General features: G+C 32.9%; 1 protein-coding gene across 4 annotated transcripts in view; it reads left to right on the forward strand.

Moving 5' to 3' along the window:
- Diaph2 (diaphanous related formin 2) overlaps positions 1-22,337 on the forward strand; it is a 716,167-nt gene that overhangs the window by 214,339 nt on the left and 479,491 nt on the right. For all 4 annotated transcript variants that reach the window (XM_006528581.4, XM_006528582.4, XM_030251385.1 and 1 more), the window contains 3 exons: positions 2,520-2,624; positions 7,273-7,587; positions 8,489-8,603. In XM_006528581.4, coding sequence (XP_006528644.1) covers positions 2,520-2,624; positions 7,273-7,587; positions 8,489-8,603 — 535 coding nt within the window. The remainder of the gene's footprint in view (positions 1-2,519; positions 2,625-7,272; positions 7,588-8,488; positions 8,604-22,337) is intronic.

The following is a 22,337-nucleotide window of genomic DNA, read 5'->3' on the forward strand; positions in this document are numbered from 1 at the left end:
CTGTCTTTAGATTTTTGATATTTTTTGTAATATGCTTTTATAATATTCACTCCCTAAGCCTAGTTTTCCAAAATATTAGACTGTGATTATAAGATCCAATCTCAGCATTTCCATTATTTCCCTTTGACTCTAAGCAAGCCACTTATTTTCTTTGGATTGTGCTCTTTCCAAAATTAAAAAGGGAGTCTAAGATTAGGAAGGTGGGAAAGGACCTCTTCTCTTCATAATTAGGTTTGTATCATTTTTATTCTTCCTTGTTACATTTAACATAATATTAAATTTAAAGCAGAAAAATGTGTGCTTGTGCAGATAGTATATTTGAAAATCACTATAGGAGAAACTAACTTTGAGAAAAGAATTATGATTATCAACTTAGGGAAATCATATTGATTAAATAAAATCATATCGAAGGAATTCTGTCCTTTTCATTCTGGTATTTTTATGTTGTTGTTCATTTGTTTTGGTTTCGGAGACAGCGTTATATTGTGTCCCCCTTCTTGGCCTAGAACTCACTTGATAGTCCAGGCTGGCTTCGAACTTGCACCAATCCTACTGTCTCTACTTCCTGGGTGTGAGGGTTATAGGTATGCATTATTATGCCTGCCTAAGTGCTCCATCTTCTCAGTGAAGTAGGAAAAGAAGATCACTGAAGGATCCGTAGATCTTTCCCCTCAAGTATTTATTGTTGTGGTGGAAATTAGTTATATTAGCAAAGTTTGTTTTTTTTCACCAACTTCTATAAGGCATTTTCCTGTACAAAAATAGGCAGGAATCAAACCATAAATAAGCAGGGTTTCAGGTTTGATGTAAACACTGTCATCCAGTTTACCCAGACATGTGTTTTTCAACTTACCGGGATAGCATTTTGTAATAATTTCCTAAGGTCATATCTAGTAGGAAGATGGATATTTATTAATAGAGAATGTGTTGCCCTATCATTTCATACAGTTTAAGTGCAGTTCTGGGTGATACGATATATCACCTTTAAAAACAGAAATAATATTGTCGGGATAATCTATACAAATATAAAATGTCTTGGGTTGACATTCACAATAAAAAAGAAAATGAAAATTTTAGTAGCAAATCCTATATGGTATTTGCTGTAAATATGAGTCTAACTTGTGTCTGTTTAGAGTAGTCATTGAGGTAAGAGCTAGGATATAGTGCAGTAAATGTACATACACCTTTTGTAGAGTTGGGGTCTTTAGCACCCCATGTTTTCACCTCTCATTTTTTCCATCTCTGTTTTCTCATGTACATATCTATATGTATGTATGTATGTATGTATGTATGTATGTATGTATGTATCCATGTATGCACGTACGTATGTGTTTAATTGTTTATTTAATTTGGATAGTCTCTTTCTCTTTTTTTTTTCTCTTTCTCTTGCCACCCCATTCTGTATATTTGTTGGTCTATGTTTGCCTATGCACATCAGTCAGAGAACAACTTGGAGGATTCTGTTTTCTCTGGCCATCTTATGTAATTCAAGGATCAAATTAGGATTATACTCCTTTTCTTAGTCAGGGTTTCTATTCCTGCACAACATCATAACCAAGAAGCAAGGTGGGGAGGAAAGGGTTTATTCAGCTTCCACTTCCGTACTGCTGTTCATCACCAAGGAAGTCAGGACTGGAACTCAAGCAGGTCAGGAAGCAGGAGCTGATGCAGAGGCCATGGAGGGATGTTACTTACTGGCTTGCTTCCCCTAGCTTGCTCAGCCTGCTCTCTTATAGAACCCAAGACTACCAGCCCAGAGATGGTCCCACCCACAAAGGGGCCTCTCCCCCTTGATCACTAATTGAGGAAATGCCTTACACCTGGATCTCACGGAGGCATTTCCTCAATGGAGGCTCCTTTCTCTGTGATAACTCCAGCTTGTGTCAAGTTGACACACAAAACCAGCCAGTACACCTCTCCACTTCTACATTCAGAACCATCTTTATTCACCTCATTTTCCTCTCTTCTGTTGTTCTTGTTAACCATCTGATATAAAATAAAACTTCAGTGTATAACATTGTATTGTCAGATATTTTGAAGTACTACTTTTTGGATGCTAGGCAATGGAGATTTGGCAGCAGTAATCTCTCAGTGTAATTCTTGTTAATATACATACTTCTTATCATTGTGAAAACCCAATCTTTTTAAAGACTAAATACGTTTAGAACTCATAAATACATTCCATATTTTTTAAATTTCACTTTCTAACTAAACTTAAAAGAATGGTGGCAAATCTTTAATAAACATGATTTATTCTACAAATGAATTTCTATAACAAGCTATTTTCTATTACACCCGAAGAGTGATTTCATAGTCCATCCATTTTTTCCTTTTATTAAAAAAAAAAAAAAACGGAGAATTACACCTGTGTGAATACTTGTCAGAAGAATAATTAAATATCTTTCTTTGTAGCTCTCTGAATTCACCAAAGCAAAAACTGTTCTTCATATTTAGTTCATAGTATTTAAATCTTTCTCAAACACATATGAGTAATTGTGCATTCATTTTGGTCATTGCAGTTCGATGAAGAATTCACAGCTCGTCAGGAAGCTCAAGCAGAGCTTCAGAAAAGAGATGAAAAAATCAAAGAACTGGAAACAGAAATCCAGCAGCTTCGAGGACAGGTAAGGAAACAATGTCGACTTGACGTCACAATGAATTTAGTGATCGAAAATTATCTTGTTAGTCAGAAGGAAAAATGTGATCAGAAGCAGACCTTTAGTTTGTTGTTCACAGATTCACATTTTAGTTGAAATAAGTACAGATTTGATTTTTCCAGGACAGTAAATCATTTTAATGTTTGGAAATAAATAAGGCTTCATTTGCTCAAACTGCCCTGAATATTTTTACCAGAATACATTATACAAGCCAAACTGTTTGTGACATGAAATTTTCATGATGATGTGAAAAATTGTGTGCATAGTATTTTCTTTCAAAAAGAATATAGAAATGCTCATGAATTTTAATTATCCAAAAGGCTTCTTGAGATCTTTAAATCAAGACAATCTTCAATTCAGAATGTAGACACTTTATTTCTAGCTGCATTTCTTTGCATACATTCAAATATATCTCTTAGTTAAGGTGTCTACACTTTAGAACTACGTATAACCTCAACAAATGTTGTGGCTTAAAAGAATAATATGAACTTTAGAAGGTGCCTTTAAATACTTAATGTCTAGGAGGTAGTGGTTGATTGACTACATCTCTTTCTATTATTATGCTGAGGAATTACTTCCAAAGTCCCTGGTAAACTACAAAGTCCCCACCGTGGTACCCTTAGTTACCCACAGCCCATATATCATGTATGTTCACCATTTAAGTCTTTGTTTTTCCTTCTAGTATTATGCTACTGCTGTCTGAGAACTAGATTTCTCTTATTTTCTCATTCCCCAATGGCGAGATATCTCTGTGTTCTCTCTGCCCTTGGCAGTTTTCTCTGCTTTGTATTTCTTTGCACAAACGTCCCACTCAGTTTCATATGTTCATACATCACCTTTTAGTAGGTGTCAAGGCTTTTGAGTCTATCTTACATTTGTAGCTGTCCCCATAGGCAAGTCTTTTGTATTGAAATCAAACTCAATGTTTTTGATCTTTTCTATTTCCTTAAACCAGCTCAGTCTCCATTTTTATTTGTTTTAAAATTTACCACTATTTTCTTAACACGAAAGTTTGATTTTTTTTTTTGCTTGACCTTTTCCTGACAAAGAATGTTAGTTCCTGTTTTATTTAAATTCTCCCAGTGCCTTTTTCACCTCTTCATCAAACCACACTCCTTTCTTGTCTACTTCCCTCACATTTTGCCCAAGCTATTTTAATTGTCTCCTATTTGTCTTCCTGCCTATAGTTTTTCCTCCTCCAGTTCATGTTTTATGCCAATGAAGAATGAATTCTCATAGAACATTGTTCCAATTATTATTACTGAAGAATTTATTGTGTGCAGTGCTTGCCTGTTGCATCTGGGATTAAATGAAACCTCCTTATCAGAAATATTAAAGCCTCCTGGCAGGCAGGGCTGCTTTACATTTTACTCCCATTGCAGCCTAGCCTCTGACTCCTCTCTTAACTCTGCTCTTGTTCAATCTCCTTTCCTTCTATTAGATCTGTAGATTCCTGGCTCTATACTTTTCATTCTTCCAACTTTATCACATGATGGCTATATATATTTTAATAATTTTCACAAAGTATTCCATAGTCTACTAACATAAGTACTCGGAGATTTGCAAAACGTCGCATCCTATCAAATAGTGTGAGCTATCCTACACTGAAGAAACCCTGTTGCTCATGTCCTTCTCTGACTCATGTGACCACAATATCTTTTCTTGTTTTCATTTTTATGTTTGAGACAGGGACTCCATTTGTAGCCCTGTTTAGCCTGAAACTCTGTGTGTAGTCCAGGCTGGCCTTGCATTCACAGAAAGCCATCTGCATCTGTCTTCTGAGTGCTAGTATTAAAGGGATGTATTACCTTGCTTGCCTGAGTACAGTACCTTCTATGGTTTTTTTTTTGTTGTTGTTGTTTTTTTTTTGGTGTCAGAAAAGCAACCTTATGCTAACACTCATCTTGATGAAGCTTTTCGTTGTTTCTTCTTCTTTCTCCTCCCCCTCTTCCTCTCCCTCTTCGTCTTCTTCTTCCTCCTTTTCTTCTTTTTATTGAGACACCCTCTCACTCTTCAGTGCAGGCTGGTGTGAAACTCTCTGTGTAGACCAGATTGTGCTGTCATGCCCTAACAAGCTGTAGCAACTGCTGTGCTGCATTAAATTCCGGTCTGATTGTTTGACTTGTAATTATTAAATGAAGAAGTGACTCATATGACTTGATACTGAGACGCTTCAAACTTGTGAAGTAAATATTTACTTGAGTTAAAACCCTATGCACTTGTACATTTTTTAGGTCCATTTATACAGTGAGCAGTACTCCTAATCTATATACCTCAAGTCTTTATGGCTTTAAGGAATTTGCGATTGTGATTGTACAAATGACTTATATCTAATAGAGGAAAAATATTGACTGCAGCTTAACATCTTTATTGAATATTTATATTCCCCTTCTGCATTATATTTTTTAGTGAAAAGAAGAAACATAGATTGTACATCACAAGTATTCAAAATAAACTTTATTTTCCAAAATACTTGTCAAAAAAGTACAGATTTTCTAAGATTGAATTTTTCTAATATTGTCATTAATCTTACATAAGAGTAAAAATCAGGCTTGTTGGTGCAATTCCTCTGGATTTCTAAAGAGTATTTCATTACAGGAATGGCAAGCCATTTTTGAGTATACAAATATATGTACATGTATTTATATATGTAAACATATAAGCATGAATATACATATGAATAAAATTTGTTCAATTCTTGTTAACATTGTAAAGGATATATTTCTGCAATCATACCTAAGTTTAAATAAAAATTCTAAAGCATATTTATAAATAAAATTGTTATTTAAATTGTTTATCCAAATTTTAGTTAATATTTTTTATTCTGAAAGTTATTTCATAATTTAACTGGGACAGGAAATTATCCTAGTAGAAATTTTATATTAGCCAAGATAAAAGGACTTCTTCCTGGTAAAAGAATTATTCACCATACCATGAAATTTCAATTAATGAAATCTAATATTTTGATTTAAAAATGTCTGCTAATTGGTACTAGTTTCTTTGAAATATTCCCATGTTCATTTTGTAAAGGGAACCACTGTGATCAGTGATGTTTTACAGTTTATTTAATCCTTAAAAGTAATGTAGGATGTAGTGTCATCTTCTTGTAATCAATTGGCATTAGGGAACAAACCTGAAGTTACTTTCTGACAGTTAAAAGAAGTTATTCTCCACTTATGAACCATGTGTATGAATTAGTTTTCATGGTAAATGATACTTTCATTAGGAGAAAGAGAACCACATTCAAATATAAATCCTCAATTTTGTTTGGTTTTATTTTGTTTTGTTTGTTTTTGCTTTGCTTTTCCAAAATTTCATTTTGTCTGTTGATTAAATGAAAAACTATAAAATCCAATCAGAATTTGGATTTAGCAGTTAAGATCCTAAAACATCTTGACCAGTATTAACTATATTTATACTTCTATACAAGCCTACTTAAAGTTGGAAACACACAGCTTCAGGGAGAGTTCATATCTTTCCATCGTATCTTCTTCTTTTTTTTTCTTTTTTATTAGTTATTTTACTTCTTTACATTTCAAATGTTGACCCTCTTCCCTTGTTTCCCTCTGCAAACCCTCTATTGAACCTCCTCTCCCCTTTGTCTCTAAGACAGTACCCTCCCCCCACACACTGGTAGGACTGTACGAGCTGAAGGGGACTGGAACCCCATAGGACCAATACCAAAATCAAATAATGGACTCCCCCCCCTCCTGCCCCCCGAGCTCCCAAGGACTAACCCACCAACTAAAGAGTATACATGGATGGATCATGGCTCGACTTACATATGTAGCAGAGAATGGCCTCATTTGAAATCCTCTTTTTTTTACAATGTGCTATCTTTGATAATCTGTCTGTCTGTCTGTCTGTGGTATCTTTGATTATCTGTCTGTCCATCTGCCAGCCTGCCCATCCATTTGTTTGTGTGTTTGTTTATTTGTTTTTTGGGCTGAGGATCAACCTAAGGCTTCCCTATCATGCAAGAACTCTAGTAAATGAGTTACATTCTCAGCCTTCATTTAGTTTTTTTTGCATTTATTTTCCTTATCATAAGCATTGAGGTAAAGATGGCGTCAAATGTCCTATTTACATTACTAGGTTATAATAAGGACAAAAAGGAATGATGGATGTAAGATGTTGATATGATTATATGGGTATGCAAATGGATGATACTGAGGATTAATCATTAGTATTTGAAGACAGCTAAATTAGTAGTACTGTGAAATACTTCCTATAAGACTAATTGACACCCAAGGGATTTAATCCATGACCTTGTCATACTTTATTCAAACTTTAATCATCTAGGCTAACAATTCCATGCCGTATACTATACTTTTTGGCTGTATTTGTAGTAAAATATATTGTTTTATTATGTTATACTTTTCCCCCAAAATTGTAGAAACTGCCTACTTTCCTTCTCTTAATATATTAGTAGAAATAGTCATTATCTGAATTGTACAGTGTATGTCAAAACATGTTAATTATAGGTTCCGATAAACTGGATAATCTGGAAAGCTAAAAAAAAAAAAGAAATACAAGCTTAAAACTGGAACACCTAAAGTATATGTATATTTTGTATTATATTTTCTAATGAGCATTAAACTTGTTTCTGTTTCAGGGAGTTCCATCTGCAATTCCAGGTCCACCTCCACCACCTCCACTGCCAGGTGCAGGACCATGCCCACCACCACCACCTCCTCCTCCTCCACCACCTCCACTTCCAGGAGTCGTCCCTCCTCCTCCTCCACCATTACCTGGGATGCCTGGTATTCCACCACCACCTCCACCACCTTTGTCTGGAGTACCTCCTCCACCACCACCCCCTGGGGGAGTTTTTCCTCTCCTATCAGGACCAATTGAGCTACCATATGGAATGAAGCAGAAAAAATTATATAAGCCTGACATACCTATGAAAAGAATCAACTGGTCCAAGGTAAGATATAACTTCAGGGCCCTTTTTGCTTTTTCCGTGATTGACAATGTGTGAGAAATGGGCTGCTGTACGTGAGTATCAGGCAGTGTAAAGATACTGATTACTGACATTATTACTTTTTCCTGTGGGCTTACCATCTTTATGTTCACCTTGAAATGTGCAACCTAGATAACTTACCAAATATGTTGACATTGTACTAGAGACAATGGAAAATCATATTGAAAAGTATTTGAAATACATGATGAAATGAAAATATAACAGGTTTATTATTGTAAATATTAAGTACTGTCAATTTCTCATTACAATTGTTTGCTAATAACAGGTTGTCTTTGGTATTTTTGTTCTTCAGAATGTTAAGGGTTTTATTCCTTTAATTTTATACTTTAATATTGTGGAAAGGAAGGGACCCAAATAAATGGGTGGATAAGACAGTTTGGGGAAGGGTAAATGGAAGCAATGAATTTATTGTACATGTATTCAAATTACATAATAAAATTTAATACTTGTTATGTGTTTAAAAAAACTAAGTATAAAAGTAATATATATACACATATGTATATATACATTTGTGTGTGTATGTGTATATATCTCTATATATGTACATATATATATCTATATATATGTATATATATACACATACACACACACACAAGTTGAAGAGATATACTCTAGTATGTTGAGGGTCTTTTCAGTAGACATTTTCATATGTACTTTTTTCATTGCTGTTGGGTAGCTTTTCTGTATAGCAACAGAATTGTAATTGTTCCTCTGAAAATTTATATGTGTAATTTTATATATTTGAAATTGATTTAGTAGAGAGATGAACAAAGGCAAGTAAGTGGTTGAAAAATTAAATAGGAAGTCACAACACAAAACCTTATCAGTGTTATTTTTGTGTTAGATTGAGCCTAAAGAATTATCCGAAAACTGTGTTTGGCTAAAACTTAAAGAAGAGAAGTATGAGAATGCAGATCTATTTGCAAAACTGGCCTTGACATTTCCTTCCCAGATGAAAGGTACCTTTTATTTTTAAACATTATAAATTCTTGTGCCTGTTATATTGGAATTCATTTCTCTAGTAAAATGTGCTAGGGAAGTATGAATGCATTGTTTTCTCACAGGAAACCGGGTCAAACATAAATAAATTCACGTTTTAGCTACAGTTTTATCTATAACCCAAAAGCTCTTATTTGAATTTTGTTTTGCATAAATATTATTTAACATAAAGTATAAATTGTACCATTATTTAATATTTATGGTATATGTAGTAAAATTGCCATTTTGCTGAGGAACAGGAGATTAATTTGTAGATTTCCCATGGAACACAAATTTGCATCATGGAACACTAGTACCTCTGAACTATATGAATGATATTGGACCAAGACTGGTGTGGTAGCACTTAAACTTTATTTATTTTAAATCGTGTATTATATATCAACCTTATTTTTCTGGAAATTTTCTAGATTTCCTTATAAGCATATGTTCTCAATTAATGTCCATATATGATCCTTAGAAAATTTGGTTGTGGACTTGACAATAGAATTACTTCTTTAAGATCTTATAATCTTTTCAGTATTGCACACATGTAGTTCAATTAATATGTAAGTCTCACAATGAGTCATTGTGGTCTTTTGTTTTTTATTTGACCATAGTGATTTTAGTAGTTATTGCAGAAATTATCATTGAGTCAAATGTAGACATTACATTGTGTAAATCAGCCTTTACAACAAATAATGGGGAATATTCTGTAGTTTTTTTTTTTTAAGTGACTATCTTTGGAGAAAGAGAATCGCAAATAGAGTGGGGAGATCAGAAGGACTATGAAATTTAAACAATTTTTATTTATTTTAGTTTTTTCTTATTTGCTGTCATCCACTTCCAATTTAAAATTTCTCCTTCAGTACCACTTATCCATGCCTATAACAAAGTATCCACAGAGTTGTTTGTTTTAAGATGTGTATAGGAAACATAAACAGATTTCTTTTTTAAACTTGTATCTTATTCTGAAGATATTATATTTTGTGTTTGTAAATATTACACAATTTAATAACAAAATTCAAATAGCTGAAATTCTTCTTCTGCTATAATATATTTAGGATAATTAGATACTCAGTCTGTTAAATGTTTAGGCATATAGTTTTTGCCTTTGGCAAGGTGCTGAGAATGAAATTATTCTCTAGCGTAGGTTAATATGCAGACCAAGATGGCTGTAGATTCATGGAAACCATTTAGCCTCCAGATTTCATGTATGAGATACCATACTTGCTGTCCTTTTCTATTTAAAGTGATGCTGAACGTTTTTTCTTCAGTTCATAGGCCATTTTTGACTATTTTTTCTTGATTTTCTCACTTTGCATCTTTGAATATTTTTGCTGTGAAACACTTGCTGTTGACTTTTCTGTTCAATCCTACACGAAACCTCTTTTATAAAATTACACTTTTGCCTGGTTTATACAAATGGCTAAGTAAGCTTCGATTCTGTATTTTACAAATGAAGGTAGTAAGATTAGAAATAGAAGGACAAACCATAGGGTAGAGTGTGGTGTATGTTCAATTGTGTGTGTGTGTGTGATTTCTTTTAAAATCAACCCATTACAATGTAAGTTAGTAATGGTAGTGCAAAGTGCTGCCTACTTGAAAAAGGCTGTTGAACAGAGTTGCATCTACTTTCCTCAACTGTAATAAAAGCAACTTCCACTGACTGAATTACCTCATCCATAATGGGAATAGACTAATGTTTAACTAGGTAGGAAAATGAAATCAGCTTATATACATTTCAGCACCTGGCATCCTCACTGCTTGGTATCTAACAGACACTTAATAAATGTTCATTAGGTTTTCACCTTTATTTATCTGATGGTGGGTGTGTATGTGCGTTGTTTTTGTTACTGACAATTACTACCAATGTTTGTTTGGAAAGAGAATCTCCTGTCCTTCCTTCCTCGTGGTGCTCACTAGATAGAGCTCATCAGTTACACAGATGTAAATTTTAATGCCCTTGCCAAAACCTAATCAAACCAGAATGACACCAGACAAAATTATTCAAATTATGCACTCACTGCTGTGTATGCTGCCTCTCTCATTCCCCTTAAGTTTAATTCTTCAAATTTCTCTGTGGCATTACTCCTATTTTGTTAATTTTGAGTATTTAAGTATATATAAGGACAGTGGAAACCTTTGGCATCATTGAATTGTTTCTGAAGGGGGTGCAGCATTTCAGGATCAGTTAAATATTATAGAACATCCTGTACATGGAAGCAATAGAAAAAACAAATTTTGGTGACCCAACACGTATTAATTACGCATTAATTGTCTTCTTGTTGAAATTCTGAGTTGAAATTCGTTGACATTCACAGTGCCTTGATTCATAATTTGGTCAATAGATGGCAGGCTTAGTAAGAAATCAGCAGGAGGTTCTGGCTCCAGCAAACAAAAGCTGTCCTGCCCTGGCTCTCATAGCTTTAGGGCACCACTTTCTTCTCCATTCTACTGCTCATTGCAGCTCAATCAGCACCATTCTGAAATGAGCCACCAACCCATCGTTTCTAAGACCTATTTCCAAGGCTGTTAGATTCAGTGTTCCAAAACCTTTTGAGAACTACCCCCTACTGCAAGGCCTTTGGAGAGCACATGGCTCCATTCCCACTAAATGCACTATAAAGCATTACTAGTCTATAATGTCAAGTGAATGTTTGAAAATTCAAAGTAGCTGAGAGTTGCTAAATAGAAAGAAGCATTAATGCACCAGTTTTAATACCTATAATATTTAGATTTATAGTTATTCTTAGATTTTTTAGGGAAAATCATTTTTTTTTTAAAACAATCTTTTTTTTTTTGATTTATTTATTTATTTATTTATTTATTTATTTATTTATTTATTTATTTATTTATTTATTATATGTAAGTACACTGCAGCTGTCCTCAGACACTCCAGAAGAGGGAGTCAGATCTCGTTACGGATGGTTGTGAGCCACCATGTGGTTGCTGGGATTTGAACTCCTGACCTTCGGAAGAGCAGTCGGGTGCTCTTACCCACTGAGCCATCTCACCAGCCCGGGAAAATCATTTTTAATCTTCCACTAAAAAGCAGTTTATCTCTATTTTAGAAAAGGATTATTTCATTTTATTTTACAAGTTTGTAAAATACCTAGTATGTGCACAGACAAGAACTGATCATTGTCTTCTCTGTGCAGCAGAAAGCTAACTCATCGTCTATTGACTGAGGTAGAGAGATTACCATATTTTGTCAGGTTGGAGTAAATGTTAGAATATTGAACATTTATTCAAAAGCTATGAGAGCATAAAATACATCTACTGTAGAATTGTAATAAAATGAATAATACAGGGGTGGTGCTATGAACATTTCAGTACAGTTTCAATATAGAAAGATGGAAAGAAGTCTTTCTAGAGAGGGAATAACATTAGCAAAATATTAAAAATTTAGATGACTGAAACTTAACTGAATTTATTGGAACAAAGAACTACTCGTGAATTTTGTAACACCCAGGGTCAGAAGAGATTCATATGAATAGCGATCGTTTGTATGCTAAGCCTAGACACAAAAACAGAAATCAGGCAGCTTATCACATGTAGACATTTGCCTTGTTTGACCATTCTGTGATCCAAGCTTGACTCTTTGTTATTGGTGCAGATTCAGCTGGTTATTAGAAAACTATATATATTAATTAGGTTGAACTCAGATTTTAGAGCCAGCAGCGTCAAGCCCTAGTCTCCTATTAAGTTAACAGTGGGAGGAAGAGAAGTGCGTACTGGGCTGAAAGCACACGCAGCAGCTGCTGGTTTTGGAGTGAGCAAACTTGGTGAGAACTTCACAGTGAAGAATGGTGGTTCGCTCCTTTTTCATTAATGTGAGCAGAATCACATACTATAAAGCTTGCTCAAAATAAGAGATTCTTACGAAATACAGAAATGAAAACGAGAGTTTATAAACTCTTTTGCCAGACTTGGATAGAAATTCTTATTCTATCCCCAATTTGCTTTTATAGCATTATTAATAACTAATAGAAAAGGCCATACAAAAATTATGAAATGTGTATAACACTCCTCTTCCTAGAGAATTAGTCTTCTGGGGTCATATTCCATTTTGTTTCTGGCATAATATTTTCAGTGAGAAAATTCATGATCCCTGTTTGTTTGAATGATGGATCTTGCAAATTGTGAATGAATATCACTAGCTTGGGCAAGATATAATGACATCAAATAGTAGGAATTCTTTTTATCATCTGTAAGCACTTTACTAATTTTCAAATCCTGCAATTTTCCTTATTATGACATTGATGTTCTTATAGGCCATCATATTGCTGCGACAGAAAACGTAATTCAACATGTTATCTGTATTAAGGAAATAGAAACATTACATGTATATAAGTATTATACAAACATGAGAGCAGCTGTAGAAGTTTTTCAGACTGCTGGAGTCTTTCAGAATATACATATCTGTAACTATTGGAATTTGTATGTTTTTTAGTTATATTTTATTCAGTTAGATATTTGGAGATATATAACCATGCAGACTTTAATGATAGTGTTATTTTGCCTTTACAAAACTGCAGCAATTATAGATAATAATAATATTATATAAGAGTTAAAGTAATGATTGTTAATATTAACTAAAATTGAAATAATAATGAAATGTGTAGCTTATAACTGCTAATTCTAATTAGTGTTTGTAGGGTTCTCTAGAGGCTTTAGGAAGAACCAAGATAGTGCGTGTTTGGAAGTTGTAAGCAATTTCTTTGGTTTTAATGTTGCTTGGAGGTAATATAAGAAAAAAACATAAGAGGTTAATAAAACAGCTTTGTCAATAACATATTTTTACAATGCTGCTTAGGTTTAATAATAAATGAAAATGAGGTTTTATAAATATTTTAAGTACAGATAAAGTTTACTTTTAATACTTGTAGTATCATATTTTGGTAGAACATAGTTTGATGATGTCTGTACATACAATTATTAAGTTTTCTACTAAAAGACATTTTAAATTGAATTTTTAACTTTGAATTTGGCTGGCTAGCCCTGAATATATCTAATGTTGCTTTATTTCTTACAGCACTTTTCTATATTTTTTAAGAAATGAAAAGGCAAAAGAATGGTAAAGTCTAAATTATGTCCATTTTCATAATACAGAAAATTGTCCAAATCGCTTTACAATGATGTACTGTCAGTCTCACCATGTACACACTTTATATAGTGATGTTATCGTGTCTACAGAGTAATGATGTCCTAGCAAACAATTTGTCATCATGATGACACACATTTCTTCCAGTGCTGAAGATGAGAAATACACTGCAAGTTGTAGAGGACGCCTTCACGTACTTCCTTACATGGTGGAAGGTTTAAGATTTCTTTTTGGGGTCTTTTTCTACTAGATGTTGCATCTCTAGTACCATCTCCTTGAGTCTTAGATTTTTCATATGTGGATTTTAGGGGAACATTATCAACATTAATTTTCAGTCATTTTACAATCCTATCTTTAATCCATTACTTTATTATATATTCATTTTTTAGGTTTCTGTTATTTGATTACCATTGTTATCTTAGCCCCCCCCCCCCAATTATTAACACACTAGGAGTTTCCATTTAGGATGGCATGAACACTTTTTTTTTAAACTGGCATTTATTAGCATAAGATTAGGGATTTTAGAGACAGAGATTTTGTCATTCTTTAGAGAGATGTTGAGATAGACTACCTTCCGCATTCTAACCAAGGGGATTTTAAAATAGCTGACCTTACGAATTGCAATATAGATTTTAATACTTCTGGTATTAATGCCATCAGTACAATGACTACTAATAATAACAGGAATTATTATAACAATAGAATGATAATATAACATCTCATATATCTCAATAGCTGTGATTTTGTGAATCCATATTGTATTTAGTCGTCATTTCAACTCTATATGGTTTATTGTTTTATGTCTTGATTTTGTAGGGAGTAAGTGAGAAGAATGTGATTTTGAGCCAAGGTTTGTTGTTAATGACTTCTATATGTTAGAGCAATGAGTTTTAATGGCCTTTCTGCCCTTAGTAATTTGTTCATTTTGTTGAATAGTTTAACAGAGCTCTTTTTCACACATTTAATGATGTAGTACTTTTATATTATATTATCTTGTGAAATGTGTCATCCTATTACTCTTGCACTAAAGGCACTTCAGAGCAGGAAGCAGAGGTAGCAAGTAATAAATTATTCTCTGAAGAAAATAAATTTATTTTTCCTATGACTAATTTTTTTCTTTTGTCATTATTTCCATAGAATAGTCACTGATAAAATGGTATGATGATTTTGGTTCTGTTTTTTGTCATTAATGGAAGAATGTAGTTTTGTGGTATTATTTGTCTAATGATGCTTTATTAATACACAGTGGATGCAAACATAAAGTAATGAAATTAATTTTTACTTGGAACTTTTAGAGTTAATAATATTAACGATGCTTTGCATTGCTTTATTTGCTTTTTGAGATATGAGCTAGAGAGTATCTTTCTCCCTGGTTTTTGAATTCTAAACAGCGTATGAAGTAAGCACAATAATAGTTGTTCTTTTGATAATGTTTGCAAATGAAAAATTGTCACTCATTTTGAATCATTATTCTACCTATATTTGTGTTATTCAGATAAATTACATCGACTAGCATATAAATTTTAGCAGTTCTATGAAAAGCTCCACAATATTATATATATATATATATATATATATATATATATATATATAATCTTAGACTGATGAGAAGTAGGACCAAATGGTTTCTGGGCTTTACAAAGTATATATAAGTTAGAGTAGAGAAATTCAATCTGGCTAATGCATTTAATATACATAATACCTAATAGACATAATACGTAATCAGTCCACTTTGATGACTTTAAACATATTTCTTCCTTTTAAATTCATTCTTCATAAATATGTGAGCATAACAGTTTTCTAGTAACCTTAAAATATGTTCAATAGATTTCATTATTAATATCATTATGTTAAAATACTTTCCAATGTCTTATAAGGTAAATGTGTCATTATATGCTTATAAATCACCTCAGATATTGTATGGGAAGTAATACATCCAACCCACTATTGTGACTTTTAAATACCATGTTATAGATATAATAGATTAATTCATAGCAAAGCCCCATCTATTATTATTATTATTATTATTATTATTATTGTTATTATTATTATTATTATTATTATTATTATTATAACCTGACTTACTTATCACACATTTCCCCTACAATTAACAAATTAACAAATTGATCGCACATTTAGTGGTTTGGCTGTAGTTCTGTCTAGCATGCATGAGATCCTGGCTATACTCCGGACTGAAAAAATAGGAGAATACACACAAACACACACACCCACACACACACACACATTTTGCATGCAAGCACGCACGCTCGCATGCATGCATGCAAGCACACACGAACACCTCAATTTATTCTTCAGAGTATCAGGAATCCTGGCAGTTCTCTTCCAAGTTTTGAACTTCAGGATACCATATCGTGTCATGATATTTCTTTCCTTGCTAAACCTCAGTTCATTTCTCTGCTTCTGCTGTTGTGTTAATGGCATTCACATGTGAAGAACATATCACTGATCATTCATTTTCTTCTTAAAGATCTTAAAATCTTCTTATTAATTTCTAAGCGATTTGTATTTTAACTCTTCCTAGTTCCTGGATTGGAAGCTGTTATAAAAAACTCTATATTTCTGTGACCTTATTGTATTTCTTTTTCATTTTTGCGAATAACTTATTGTGTGGCCCTTCTACTAGAATACAGTCTTCACAGTATTGATGTTATTATCTTGTATCCTACATTACTCAACTAATTTCTTCAGAAAGGCAGATAGATAGCTCTTTTGCTTGTGATGTTTTAGTCTTCTTAGACTATACTAGATCCTCTGGCAAGTCTGTTGAGTGAATAACCAAAGAATTACAGTTATAATACCAAAGCTAATAGCAGAAATTAAAGAATAATATTTCTTTATTATTGGCTCCAACACACATACACACATGCATACATATTCTTATGATTACATTTAGATTGCTCATATTTAGTCACTAGTAAAAATGACATTCATAAGTTTTTCATAAGTGACCAAATGTGTTTCTTCAAAAATCTTTCTTATCACTGATTAAACACTAGAAATCTGCTTAAAGCCTCACTGCTTCCAGTTTTTTTTTAATGTTAATGTGTATTTTCAAGAGTTAATGTTTCACCTCATTTGGAGAGTTTTAATTTTATATTTTTACATTTATATTTTAAAGGCTTCATATATTGCTTTGCAGTATTTTAATTTCTTTTAATGTTTATTTTTAAAATTTGTTGTTTTGACTTTTGAGAATTTTTTAAATTTTGTGTGAATGGATACTTACATGAATACATGTCTGTGCACCACTTGTGTGCAGAGGCCAGAAGATGGTCTCATTCTCTGAAACTTCCATACAGTTGTGTTCTGGCATGTGGGTTCTTGCTACAGAACCTGGCTCCTCCGGAATAGCAGCTTGTACTTTTAGTAATAGAGATGTCTTATTAGATCCAATTTAGTTCTCACTTTTTTTTCTGGGTAGCTCAGGCTACTCAGAAATTCATAATCTACCAATCATTAAGTACTGGTAAGGCTACAAGTATTTACTAACACACTGGAGCTAAATAACAGTTTAAAATAGCATTGCTGATGCTTTATTAAATATAGAAAACTTTGCTGAAGCAAATGTTTCTTTGGTAGTTTGTTGTTCAAATTTGAAGAAATTTCTATTTCTTGTTAATGCTATTGGGAGAAATATGAAATATAATGACTAATAAACTATCAGAATGTTTTGTGGAAGTGAAGATAATTTTATTTCATAGATTCTTAATAAGATTGACAGTTACACAGGGTGGTGGTAGCACATGCTTTTAATTGAAAGTTTTAAGAGGCAGAGGCAGAAGGATTTCTATGAGTTTGGCAAGCCTCATGTACAGAACCCTGTCATGAAACCCCTCTCTCCAAAGAAGACAGACGGTTTCTAAATTATGTATTAATATTTATGTATATTCTGTATAAAATATGTGGCTTATCATCTTACAAGAAAACAACCTGCAGCATCTTAATAAGTATTAGTTTTATGGATCTCTGTAATGAAACCTTAAATGTTACTTGGGCTCTCATACCTTATTGTCTGTTCTAGGCTATATAGGATATTAATGAAGACCTTTCCTTTTCTCCTGAGCACAGAAAGAAAGCTCAGGTCACCTCCATGCTACATGACTTAGTTGTGCTACAAATGAAGAGATGTGGAAGTCAGATGTGTAGCCCAATTTCACAAACTTATACTTTTAAACACTACTGGTGTTCTCTGTGGTATACCTGTATATGTTAAAGCTCTATTATCAGAAATCTCAACTGGGGAGTCATAGTCTCCTTATCTGTCTCACATAACAAAACAGTATGCTTTGAATTCTTGTGTATTGACGTGTCTTCTTCTTGCATACCCTATATAGCTAATGTAAGAATTTAGTGTATATAGCTTTTCTAAAAATTTTAGTTATTTTAGATATTGTAATATAATTACAGTATTTTTCCCTCTTTGTTCCTCCAATCCCTCCCATATACCTCTTCTGCTATCTTTGAAGTTTATGCTACCTTTTCTTTAATTGAAGGTATTGATCTCTCTCTCTCTCTCTCTCTCTCTCTCTCTCTCTGTATATTTGTGTGTGTGTATGTATTTGGATGCACTCTAAATGCACAAATACAACCCCTCAGTCTGTGTATGTTACATGAATATATATTTGTTCTGGGCTGACCATTTGCTATTAGATAACAAGCTGTGGGGCCCTTTGGGGGAGACCATAATTTCTCTCTAGTTGTCTGTAGTTCTTTACATAGCTGACTGAACCAATTCATCCACTAAATTCTTTACAGTGTGTGGAAATATGTGTCTCAATATATAATACTATTCCAAAAGAAAAAAAAAGAAAAAAAATGTTGCTACCTACCCTTGGTTAAGTTTTCCATGCAAAAGTTATCTTTGCTTTTCTTATCATAGCAAAATTAATACTATTATGATTTATCTCTGCATACCAACATCATTTCCTAATACTGTTTCCATCTATTGGCATGAGTTTAACTTCGATAATTTCTAATTTAAGTTACTTTTATATGAGCCTCAACAAAATATGTGATGCATTCAAATGGCAGACTTAACTATTATGAATTATCAATATCTCCTCCATTAGAATGGCTTATTGAGAGTTTTCTGTGTCTGGTTTCATGTGATAAGAATAGACTGATAATCACCAATCCTTGACACTATTTTTTTTCTTTTTTTTTTATTGGATATTTATTTCATTTACATTTTCAATGGTATCCCAAAAGTCCCCCACACCCTCCTTCCCCCACTCCCCCACCCACCCACTCCCACTTCTTGGCCCTGTCATTCCCCTGTACTGAGGCATATAAAGTTTGCACGACTAATGGGCCTCTCTTTCCACTGATGGACGACTAGGCCATTTTCTGATTCATATGCAGCTAGAGACACGAGTTTGACCATTTCCTCAGGCTCTGTTCCATCCTCATCCTTGTATTTCTTGAAGACAGGATAAATTTTGGGTCAAAAGTTTTGTTTGTGGGTTGATGTCCCTATTGCACCAGTGGGGTCAAAAAAAAAAAAAAAAAAAGAATAGACTGATAAAACATGTGTTGTTTCCTAGCATGCAATAGCTTATAATGGAAGGCAACTCTGCAACATGTGATGCCATTAGGATAGTCACAATTTTTCTATAAAAGCTGATGAGATTAGGTAGCTTTTGTTGCATTAACAGGAACAATAAAGATTCTATCACTGTTTTCCTAAGTCGTAGTCTTTGCTCCTTCAGTGTCAGATGACAGGCCTGCTAATTATTGGCATTTTCATTCTGTTGCGCATGCTCGTTTTTCTTATGCAGACAATTTAAGTGTTTTAATAATTGATTGCATTATCAAATGTTAATATATCTACATGATAAATGAGAATATGGCTCTAAAACCTTTGTGTTATAGCTTTTAGACATTCATTTTACTAATTATACAAAGTGACAGTTTTTAATCCATTATAGGTCATTACTGAAAACATACAAATGTAGAATGATGACAATTTCTTAGGTACAGGGTTTTCAGGTACATGGTAGCTATATTGTAGTATTTCAGAGTTGGGCAAAGCTTAACTCTGCGATTCTTCAGAATGTTTTTTTACTTTCTATTAAAAATAATTCTAGCCATATTATTTTTCATCTTGACTTACAAATCTAACCCATGAAACTGTGAGGTTTTAGTAGTGTTTTTAGCCAGAAAGTCTCTCACCAAATAACAAAACTACCCATGTAATAAATAGGTAATAAAACCAGCATGATGCTGTTCTGATTCTGTTAATAGTAATTTTTAAGTTAATCCTTTCATCTGTTTGTGGTTAATGCTTTTTAGGACCAGTGAAACCAGTGAGAACCAACTGGAACAGAGTTAGTGTCCAAGTTCAGAACAAAGCTGCCTGACCCATTAAACTGATTGAGTTGATAATCTTACTGATTTTAGCACAGTATTGAAACCAATTTAAATAATATGCCACATATACATGGGGAAGATAGCAAAAGCTGTTAATTATTCTAAGCATCCCTTTTTAAAGTGGATTTCAATGGGTTAATGTTGTATTCCTATAATTGCAGTGTCTAAGAAGAGTTTATTGTTATAGGGCTCTTAGGTTCATTGTTTTCCTGTTTCATTTTTAAACTGTCACACGAATCCCAGCAATAGTAATAGGCCTGTTCCACCATAACTAGTTCATTAGAAGCTAGAGGTCAAAGTTGAGACCTAGGCTTTCTGTTCCTTAAGCAGACATTCTACCACTTCAGTTAGTTCCCCAACACCGTACATGTATTTTGAACTGATTTTTAAAATTAAGTGATGCAAATGCAATTATATTTATGTATTATATGTGACATAATTATATTTGTTATCAGCTTTTTCAGATTCAATAATCTATTAAAATAAAACTATCAGTTTCCATGGTGACTATATTATAATTATGTGCTAGTGTTTATATACTATGTGTTATTTACTTGGGAATATGTATTAATAAGTTAGTGTAATTAATTAGACTGGACCCTTCTTAGTATGCAGAAATCTAAAGTTTTTTTTTTCTGATCAATTTAAATTTTATAAGTAGCTGAAAATAATTTCTCTTTTTTTGTAATTTAGTATTTGTATGAAGTAAATAGTTGTTCTCCATTAATAAAGTATACTGAATTTATATAACTTTGTATTTGAAGTGAAACACAACTATTTAAGTAATTTTACTTCTATTTTGATATATTTAGCCTATAACAATTTACAATCTCCTAGACTAGGGGTACTTTTCCCCCAAAATAATTTTAAAATTTCCAGCAGAAGTGGAAAAAGGAAAATTGCTATGGATATCCATTTTCAAACAATAGTTTTCTTTTATGTCACATATTATATGAAATCTGATATTTATCACTTAGTTCCTTCATGGAAATAGGAATTACTATGGCTATATTCCATTTTGAGTGTTATTTTAAATTTCATGACTATGTTATTGTAGATTGTCTTAATTCTACCTCATAGTTTTTTGTAATTTAATTCAATAGTTATATTGTTCTTTCAATTACAGCACCTCCAGATTGGTATCATTAAAATTGTAATAAATATATGCAAATTACTTTATGAAACTTTAATACATTTACTTTACTCCTTCAGCACTGTGCCATCTGTCAGATGATTCATGTATATTCTGTACGTACCATGCATTTGTCATCAAGAAATACATATATACGATTAAAACATACCTTTTTATCTAAAGAATGAATGTCTAGGACAGTTGGGACTGAATTGATTCATAGGGTACTTGTTATCTCATTTTGTTCCGAATACATTACATGTATTCACTCAATTAAACCTCATAAAAGGACATCATTAAAATATATTTTATTATGTCCATAATGTCATAGGGAGATTAATTCACTCAATAGAAAACAACACAACTGAATTTGAACTTGGTGGTTTTAATTTCCAGACTGCCAGCTTCCAGTGAATTCATATGATGTTAGAAATTTGAATTGTTAAGATAGGTCCTGTTTCTATAGACATAAAGCATATATTGTAGAAATCATAGTCCTACCCTCTTCATCTGAGACAACTGTCAACTTCATTTTTTAGCAGGAATGGCATGAGGGAAAGGAAAGGAAAGGCTGTAGATTTTGTTCTGAACTCTAAGAAGGCCTTTTCCGATGATCCACAATTTTGCATCTGTGAGTTACTTTTGTGTCTGAACAGTATCATTCATTCTTGGTATCTAAGGTTATCTCTTCTCAAACCAGATAGTGAAGGTGGCATTTGCAATTTTTGAGGAAGATGAAAAACTTAAAACATACATTGTTATTGTCTTAATCCCTCCCATTGAATACGCTTGCCAAAAGTTCTCTTTAACAATTACTCCAGGCCTCCTTTATATGAAAAAATAAAGGTGTTTTCCAAGTTGATTTCAGTTATGTCAGGGGCTAAACATTCTGAACCAGTACTGATGTTTCTTTTGATGGGAATAGAGATAATTCCTCTGAGTCATCTTTTCTAAAAGGAGACACTATGCGAGATTATTCTGTCACTCATGTATTTAAACTTTATTTTAAGCTTATATCTCACATTACTGCTAGAAATACTTTAATCTTACTAGACAAATTATAATATCATGCTTAATGTAAACATTAAT

The sequence above is a fragment of the Mus musculus genome, chromosome X, assembly GCF_000001635.26.
Source record: "Mus musculus strain C57BL/6J chromosome X, GRCm38.p6 C57BL/6J".
NCBI classification, from domain to species: Eukaryota; Metazoa; Chordata; class Mammalia; order Rodentia; family Muridae; genus Mus; species Mus musculus.